General features: G+C 40.6%; 1 protein-coding gene across 1 annotated transcript in view; it reads right to left on the reverse strand.

Moving 5' to 3' along the window:
• brf1a (BRF1 RNA polymerase III transcription initiation factor subunit a) overlaps positions 1-10,069 on the reverse strand; it is a 57,312-nt gene that overhangs the window by 25,107 nt on the left and 22,136 nt on the right. The window contains exons 7-12 of the mRNA XM_044047360.1: positions 8,758-8,907; positions 8,552-8,645; positions 8,320-8,446; positions 7,486-7,525; positions 6,303-6,407; positions 5,459-5,779 (exon numbers count right to left, since the gene is read on the reverse strand). Coding sequence (XP_043903295.1) covers positions 5,459-5,779; positions 6,303-6,407; positions 7,486-7,525; positions 8,320-8,446; positions 8,552-8,645; positions 8,758-8,907 — 837 coding nt within the window. The remainder of the gene's footprint in view (positions 1-5,458; positions 5,780-6,302; positions 6,408-7,485; positions 7,526-8,319; positions 8,447-8,551; positions 8,646-8,757; positions 8,908-10,069) is intronic.

Genomic DNA, 10,069 nt, shown 5'->3' on the forward strand with positions numbered 1-10,069 from the left:
CTTCAGACCTCTGACTGCAGAGGAGGTGAAAATGTGCTGATGCTGTGAGAGAAGACGAGCCTCAGCCGTCTGCTCTTCCTTTCATCGCAGAACGACGCGGACACACACAGAGAGACAGTGATTGACTCAGCACATTGTGCCACGCCCAGAGAAACACTCAGAGAGGACGTTCACTGCGGTAACTGACACCAGCGAGCAGCAGGAAATGAAAAAAAGTCTTCATGATGAATAATACCTCCATATTTTTTATTTGTACATCAACGACACCAGCCGTGTCAATCACACTGGTGTCCGCCCACTCGCGCTTTAACGTCTGTCTGTCTGTCTATAATAATGTTTCTGTCTCCAAAGTTTCTTGAGGAATTTTTGGGGATTTTTTTGACGTGAGAGAAAGATTCCAAACAAATTTGTAATGTACTTCCATTAGCTCCGCCCACCCAGATGTCAGCCATTTTGTAAAGAAAAAAGACTAGTCTACGCATTTGAACGAACTCGTCCTAGCACGTTTGAGCTAGCCACGTCAAACTTGGTCCATACGTTCTAGACGTAGAGAAGTTGATAATTAAAAAGGACTTTCTCTACGTCAAAAGGCGTGGCCTCAGTGCTAAAGTTGGCGTTAAAATGGCAGGAAAACTACTTTAAAATTCCCCGAGTTGTGTGGGGCGAGGGCCCTTTCATGACTGAGTGCTAGTTTAAGATTATATCTATTCTATTTCGTTAGCTTTTTAATGTTTAATGAAGGATATTTAAAGTTAATGTGTAAGAAAGAATGGAATTGCCAATAAATGTGGTTAAAATTCTGCTGTAACACAAACTGAACTTTCTTATACCATTTCACATTGATTTAATGTGTTTTTAGTCACCATTTACTATAAATACTATAATGTTTAAAAGCAGGAAGGAGACGTCACAGATGCCATACAATGACGCGTCTAAAAAAATCAAAGATGATGATATAACATGGAGTGAAAAGCCCGACTCCTCTGGCGAGTAAAGAGTGAAAATGATTTTTCTTTAAACGCAGCCTGACACCTTTGAAATAGCTGCAGAAACGAGGTGTGAAATTGATTCAGGTCCTAAAAATGAAGTGGATTCTTCAAAGAGCTTTAAAGAAGAAAAAAAAGAAGCAGCCCCTGACTTTCACTCACTCACTCACAAACTGCTCTTTTCCCCGGACGTTTGGAGGCAATAAAGGCGGCGTCAGAGTGCTCTGACAGGAGCGCTGGAGCTGTGCTCACTGAGGTAGTTAAGGTCAGGGAGAACGTCATTGATTGAACTAAGTGCTTGCGCTGAAAACAGTGTGTGTGCCTCAAATCAATGCCGCCTCTAATGGAGCGCGGCCAGAGCGCGGCTCCCCGAAGGCCTCGGCCACAGGCCACTGTGACAGAGACACACAAAAACACACTCTCAGCTTCTCCTCCTCTGACACAACGACTTAATGAAAAAGCCGTTAAAGTCGATGAGCGACCGGAGCCAAACTGAGCCAACGACAGAATAGAGGTTTAAGTTAAAAAACAGACACCGCTGTCACTGATTCAGTGCATCATAAAAGACGACGACAGCGGGGCTTTTAGCCCGTGATAGCAGGGAGAATGGATATAAACAGCAGCGCACCCGAGGGAATTCACCGACTCCTTCTTTTACTACCGACTCTTTACCAGTTTCTGCAACGTTCAAAAAAGTACAAGGTCGAACATGAGAAATACTTGATCTAATCCTAACTCTGGTAGACTATAGTTTTAAAAAATATTTGATATGTACATAATTAAGCAGATGTGAAACAACTACAGTCCAGATAATGATGGAAAAACACTGACTTTTTTGTGTTTTTAGTTGCAAAACAAAGAAACTTGGACCAAAAGCAGTGACTCGGTCCATTATTTATGACAGAATGTGTACAAATGTAAAGACACATAAAGCACAACACAACATAATATGTTCCATGTTCCTCACGGAAGTAGCTATTTATTAAGACCATAAATATCTATACATCTATATATCTTAAGAACAGACTCAAAAACGCTCCTTTTTTTATTAGTTTTTAAGTGAATTGATTTTTCTCTGGATGGAAAAAGTACGACATAAATAGAGTTTGATTGATTGATTTCTGTACGTTCAAAGTTAAACCACTAAAGCAGAGGCTGTAGATGTTAGTGTTTAAAAACGCTGCGACCCAAATCTGCTGCCGTGAGCGGTTTCCTTAAAATAAAATAAATAAATAAATAAAACGTGATTATTTTTGGGGGAAAAATCAATAAAAAAGTGAAAATACTCGTCGTGGAGTATCCGTCATAATCACTGACCTGCCATTGTGTGGTTTGTTTCCTTTCCCCCCGAGAGAGAGAATCCAAAATTACACCCTGTTTCACTTCCTCCAGCGCCCTGCCCTCCACTAACAATGTCCACACACACACGCTTACACACACATTTACACAGTGTACAGATGAAAGGCTCAGCCCTAATGACAAGGTGCTCTGTCCACTTAATACTTCAAAGTTTGAGCATGGTGGAAACCATGATACCCCCCACACACACACACACACACACACTCACCACACACACACACCCCTCCTCCACATGTACACCGCAATTAGATGAAGCTTGAATCCACAGAACCTCCATCTACATCCAGCTCCATGCAACCAAACCTCCAAACACAAACAGAGAGAGGAGACAACACGCACACGTGGACACACACACGCGCACACACAGTGTGTGGTTTCCATGCGACCATAACGAACCAAAACTGCTTTAAAACAACATTCTTCAGTCAAAAAAAGAGAGAAAAAAGACTTTTCTACACATATTGACATGTAAATGTAGATTTGTAGATGAAGACACTTTAATATGGGGAATGATTGAAAGATTTTCTACAAATATCACTGGGTAAATGTGGATTTCCTACAGATATTAATATGGAAATTTAGATTCTTCTACAAGGTTTAATTAGAAAAGTCTGATTTTCTGAAAAGTACCGACAGGAAAGATTGGAACACACACACACACACACACACACACAGAATAAACAGCTGTGATCATGTGACTCTCGTGGTGAGATCAGTGCGACAGTCAAACCCTTCTGTTCAGACCATCTTTCATTTTTAATGTAGTTTTGTCCATGACTCAAAGTGACGTCACAGACAAGAAGAATCAATAAAAGAAAGACACTTTTATAATCTACATAAGAGCTTATGATTCAGAGAGTGGTGATTCATGACGAGTGTGTGTGTGTGTGTGTGTGTGAGACAGCTGAGGCTCCTCTCTCTCTCTGCTGACCTCGTCGTCTCCGTCCTGTTTTCCCCGTGATGACGCGAGGTCATCAGGAGACATTTTTCAGCAGGTTAACGTCTGCTTGAAACCCTGAGGGAGCCATGTTTTTGTGTTTATCGTCATCCTCACACAGAACCAGGAGAGACTCACGTCAGCGTTTATGTTGTGTGTCAACCAACAACCTTGATTAAAAAACACATTAAAGTGATTTAACGTGGTCATTCTCCATTTTCTAAACAGATTTTAAAAAACTAATAAACATGATTTGTGACCTTAGCTATTTTTATTTGGGAAAAAGTCACCAGTCGAGGGCAACAAATGTATCGTTTTAGCTATTAAATCTGCTCAAACAGGACATTTTGTATTACATGTTGAGCATAAATTAAGGCTCAAAGGCACACGGAGAAAACACTATTTTCTGTGGCCAAAAACGTGACGTCCACAGGCAGATGAGCTATGAGATGCATTCAATGACCCTGAGAAATGTCAGTAATTCGATCAAAGGCTGTACGAGCACAAACGTGGAGAAAACGTTATTTTCTCCCGACAAAAACGAACCACAACAGTCAAAAAAAGACTCTCATGAGAGCTTCGAGATGCATTCAATGACCCTCTAAAATGTTAGTAATTCTCCAAACACACGTGCAAGTCCACAAATCAAATCCCATGGTGATGCATTCAAGGAACCTCGTAGATTTCAAACACTTCTGCTAACACTGTAATAGATGTATTTTGGTGCAGTTTTGTGTCTTTTTTTAATCACATCATGAATATTGATATGATATTGTGCAAATTGCTCAGAATATCGTGATAGTGAGGGGTTAGATGCTTGTAAACTGATTAACTGGATGTCAAGGGTTGTATATTTTGTGTGTTTGTTGTAGAATTGATTGACATTGTTTAATAATGGAAATGTGAAAGTTTGTAGCCTTGGAAAAGTGAAGCGAGGTTATGTTGTGTTTGTTTGTGTGAATATGTTGTGCTGTTTTAATAATGTTGTTTGGATGATCGAGTTTTGCCACATTATGAGCAGCATTTAATGAGGTTTTCTTAACGCAGATTCTGTTGTTTTGAAGAAAAACATGTGCAATGTTGTATATTTGAAGGTAAAATATGACATTTTAATATTGCTTTTCAAAATTTAAATACTGCCATCGTGTGTTGATGATTTTGTTTTTGTCTCACAGCACCAGAGTCACTTGAAGATGCAGTAAAAAACATGAGTGGGGAAAATAGGGCATAAAAAAGGTTGAGGGTTCAAACCTGTGACCCTTCAGTAACAGGATGTTGCTTCCTTTGAAAACACACCTCACCTCCCCTCTCACCCCTGGCCTCCCATGACTCCCCCCCTCCCTGAGAGCCATAAAAACAGAGGTTTTTGGTGGTGAGGGCAGATGTGGCAGCGTTACCTCACATCCATCAACGCCTCTGCAGACACTGAGCGGAGGAACGAGGTGCTGCGTTTACACACGACATCCTACTTTGTGTAATTAGGTAATTACAGGAAACACATGACGGTTTCCCCCTGTGGTTGTTTTATTTCTGTCACGTTGACATTGACTGTGAAAGCATTATTCACCCTCTTTCTTTTAAAAGAAAATAAAAATGGTTATCTTATTAAGTAGGTTCCAAATGGAGGGGGAAGAAGAACAGAAAGCTCCATTAGGATTAGACGCAGAGCTCATTATTCTTATTCTTCAAACTAATTTACTCTCGTCAGGGCTGAGTATCAAAGTTCATGCTTTTGTGGAAGGGACTGAACATTCTTCAAAATCAAATCTTGGTACCTAAGGAGTTTAATATTACATTTGAATTATTTTAAATATGTACACAGCGCATTTTATGTTTTTATTTTAGTTTCACAGCGAGCCAGAGTCGCTTCAAGATGCAATACAACAGTTTGCACGGTCTTGAGACCGTTTGTTCCTACGCCATGAGCTGCTCTCTGTCTTCTATGTGGTAGCCACACACAGTACGGTGGCCCTGAGGGTCCAAACACTGTCTGCCTTTCAGAGAATACAACCGCACTTCTTACTGGACGACACTTGACCTAAGGAGTGTAAAAATAGTGCCGTCTCCACTGAGCAAATCCTTTGCTGCCGCATTGCATTCAAGGAACCTCGTAAATTGTGTAAACACTTTTACAAAGTCATTTTTCACCGACAATGAATATAAAAAAAACACTCACCGTTCTCCTTCTCTTCTCCGAAGCACTTGCTGATGGACTCGGGGAGTCCCAGTGTGGACGCTGTGGGCATCCTGCCCAGGATGGACTCCAGTGTGGGGCCTTTCCTCTTCGGAGAACCGCCTTCCTCCTCCTCCTCCTCCTCGTCCTCTGGTGCCTTCTGCTCCAGTTTTATCAGAGCCTCCAGTGTGAGTTCACTCATTTCTTTGCCAAAGTGCTTGGCCACGGCCTCCAGCTCGTCTTCCTCCTCTCGCTCCTCATCGGTGGCGGCGGACATTTTAGACGGCGTGGAGACGTCGTCGTCGTCACCAACTTCCTCCGGTACTGAAAGACGAGAGAGTTAACGTTAAAAAGGGACGTGGTGTTTAATTTAATTTTTCATTTCATTTAGGGCTGAATGGATGAAATGTTTCATGTTCAAAGTGAGAAGAAAACAGATTTATAATTTTGACTCTTCATGGTGGCTGATTTGAAATTTGTCCTCAGTTCAAATATGGTCAGTTATCAGTGTGTGTGTGTGCGTAAGAGAGCGAGACACACATGGAGACAGACAAAGAGACAGAGATAAAGAGCTAAAGGAAGAAGCAGATAAGACAAAGAAGTGACGGGGAGTGTGATCTGATGTGTGTGTTTTTCCATGGGTGGGCCTACACAAGTGTGTGTGTGTGTGTGTTTCAGGTATTACTCATGTTGTGGGGACCAACATCTGTGAACACACTCACATTATGGGGACAAAAATCAAGCTTCCATAACGTAAGCGATTCCATTTTAAAGGGGAAGACAGCAGGTTTGAAACATAAAAGTAATATTGATAATGAACGTGTGTGGGTGTGAACACATGACTCACCCTCTGTAGCCGTTTCTTTAGTGTAAGCGGCGTAGACTCCTCTCAGTTTGGGTCGACAGTTCTGAAGCTCTGCGTCGATCTCGTCCTCGTAGCAGTGGATTTCCTCTGAGACAAAAACACACACAAAAAAGACAAACGTCAATAAATAACGTGGCCACATTAGTGTGCACGGGTGGAGGAATAGCTTGAAAGGACGAGCGAGCCATGTCATTATTTTTTTAAATTTCTGTAAAAAAGTGACACACACACACACACACACACACACACACAGAGAGAGAGAGAGCGTGTGTGTGATTTACACCCGTGGTCATTCTTATGTTCTTGGCCGTCACAGACTACTCCTCAAACTCTTTTCTACCTTCAAATTATATTTCCCTCAGTTCCATAATTACAATATAATACAGAGGGAAACATAATGTCTGGTTCTTCACATGTGCAGAAAATAAATCTGCAGAAAAAGAACGGGGAGTCGTTTCCTCTCTGACGCGCAAGTTTTTCAGTTTTTCAGCTTGTTTCCCCCTGCGTTTACTCATTTAAATAACGACCAGACCTCAATGTGTATATATATACATATACTGTATATGTATATACACACACACACACATACATATATATATATATATATATATATATATATATAGTATATAAATATATATAAGTATATAAATAAAGACATAGTGACATGAGACAAGATCTGGTCTTCGTTTTTTTGGATAACATCAAATCACGATAAAGTATCTGATGCACTGATATTATCATATTTATTATATTAAATACAACATGTTTCATTTTCAGCCTAATGAGTTGACTTTGGCCATATTTCTAGTCCATTTCTTTGTTTTCTAACACGCGTGAATATCCTTCACTTAAAGAAATAAAGCAGGTATGATGTGAAAGTGTATTTTAAGATCATGTAATAGACATAAACAGCAGATTATGTTCTATTTTAGAGGGTATTCACAGTGTATCGTCACTCACTTGTGCAGCTTTATATCCACGTATATCTACTGTATATCAGGATATAGAGTAAAAACAGACAGAATTTGATCATTACCAATGCTGTGGCTCTGGGTGGTGGTCTAATACATGTGTTAGACACTGTATATCCTGCTGTATTTTAAATGATGTTATAAAAAGATTGATCACAGAGTTGTGATGTGATGTCAAAAGCAGACGTTCCTACCTTCAAAGTCCTCCATCTTTTTCTCCAGCTCAATCTCCAGCTACAGGAGAGAAAACAACGTTACAACATCACGACTCATTTAGGTTTAGGAGTTTAGGTTTGTTTGTTTGTTTGTGGCTCTTTTTCTGTTATACACTTCTAATATCTAAAATCTGTTTCATTTTTCTGAATTTTCAGCTTCTTAAAAGTGAATATTTTCTACTTCCTGTGATTTTTCAGCTTCGTAAATGTGAATATTTTCCAGTTTTCTGATTTTTCAGCTTCGTAAATGTGAATATTTTCTAGTTTCTGTCATTTTTCAGCCCGTCCTGAACCAATGTTCTGGTTTTGTGTCCAAATCCATCCTAAAAGTCCTACGTTAGTTGTGTGTATAAATAGAAACAGCCATTAATATGCATTCATTTGATGCATCAACGTAACATCAACATGTCCTTGGATATAAATACATTTTCAGCAGATTTCAGAGTCAGAAAAGGACATTAAAGCGTCATTGACGTGGCTCAACCCACAAATAAACCCATTTCTAAAAACGCACAGCATAAAAACAAGGTCATGTAAACATTAATGTAAAGGACATTTAAAGAAAGAACAACAACAAAAAAAAGCTAAGTCAGCAGCCGTCTGAGATGAAGGTGGATTGTTTCTGGTTTTTTTGAGGACGTTTTCAACGGCAGCTCTCTGAGGGGAGAGGAAACAAAGGCCACGGGTTTCCTCTGTGTTAATGTACACTTTTATTTTTGAAGGTTAATGTCCTTCATGAACCGCTGGTGAACGCCTGAGGGCCCTAACTAATCATGGAGAAAATATACAGTGACACACACAGTGTGTCCTCACCTGCTGGTACTTCTTATTCTTCAGTCCAGTCGTGTAACACGGCGGGTCACACTCTTGGTCCAGGTCCAGCCTCATGAACTCCTCGATGGTCAGCTGACCGGAGGGCGTGTCCTGGAACTCGGTCAGTCTGATGAATCACAGGAGAACGTCCATAAATGATGTTCTTAAATGTCTTGAATGATTTTGTTGTTATGATATTGAGCAAAGAACCCAGAAAGTCAGGAGTGCTCACCTTTTCCTCAGAGTGCTTTCACACACTTTCACCACTTTGACGATTTCTTTGGTCGTGCGGCAAAAGTCGTACATACGGGCGGCGACGAGGAGAGCTGGAAACAACAAACGACATGTGATGAGATTCACGTCATTCTTGAGATTATTGGTGACTCCGTGGAGCAGGTGGAGATGTTATTAAGTGCACTCTAAATAAAAGACGGTCACCTGCTCCACAGAGTCCCGACGGCCTTCGTCCCGTGTGCATCCAGTCCCTCTTCATCCTCTGCACCAGTCTCAGCGCCGTCATGGAGACCTCGTGGTTCTTCTCACCAAACTCCAGCTTCTGGGCAAAGCGGGGAATGTACAGGCACGGATCTGACGAAAGAAAACAATTTAAGTGTTTTTTTGGTACAAAAACATGGTTGAAAATGTGATAAATAAACACAAAGGTCTCAGTTTTAACCACAATAAACATGCGTTAGGAGTTGGGCTGCAACAACTACAAAATTTTGACGATTTATTGCACTGGTTCGAGTGTTTTATTAATAATTAAGACAGGTTTTCTGTCAATATACGTGCACATTTCAAACAGTTTGTGGACCAAATATAATAAACGGATGAATTGCTAAGGAAAATAGTTCATTACTTTGTTGTAGCCGTAGTTAGGAGTCTATTCCACTGTGAAATCCGGTGTAACACATCAATTCCATCAATATAACAACTTTCAATGATATTTGGGTGAAAGAATAAAACAGTTGCACCTTGGTAAAAGCATTCATCCTCTGAATGCATCATCATCATCATCATCGTCGTCGTCGTCTCAAATGACAAAAAACAAAACCTTACTGTTTTCAACAAAGCTACTGTTCTGTGTGTAAGCTGAAGCTGCAGCCATGGAAACCTGACACTCAGGGTCCATAGGTTCACTTGTTCTGGAGCATTTGACCCCTTTCACTTTCCCTTTGAAGCCGTGTTCCAAAACAGCAGGCGACGTGATCTCAGGGTACAAGTACAAGCACGTAACAGGACCTTAAACGGAGAATACCGTGGCAGTGAATGGGTTTTTAAAAGGTTTTTGAGAATCGCGTTGTAACTTCGGCTTAAATAAATCTCACTGTTAGACGGAGTTTTCCAACAGGAAAGTGAAAGTTTCTCCCACACCAAAGCCCATAGAGAAAATGAGTGATTTTAGCATGAGGGGGACACAGGAGCTGCTGGTCCACTGTTGCCTCATTTGAACAGTCTATTATGTTAAAATCACTGATTTTCTCTATGGGCTTTGGTGCAGGAGAGTAAAGGAAAGATGGCAGAAATAAACATATTCTTGAGATATTATTGACTTAAGCAGGTGGAGATGTTATTGAGTGCATCTTGAGTTCACATCTTTACGAGCACAGTCAGCTGCATGCAAGATGCAGGACTAAATGTTATAACCTCATATAACCCCACTTCAAAAACCCTGAGCTATCACTTTAAGGATTTCCATGTGGAACTGTGGTATCTCAGTGACTTGTTGTTGCTTGTGTTTCGCCGCTGC

Source organism: Solea senegalensis, linkage group LG16, assembly GCF_019176455.1.
Source record: "Solea senegalensis isolate Sse05_10M linkage group LG16, IFAPA_SoseM_1, whole genome shotgun sequence".
NCBI classification, from domain to species: Eukaryota; Metazoa; Chordata; class Actinopteri; order Pleuronectiformes; family Soleidae; genus Solea; species Solea senegalensis.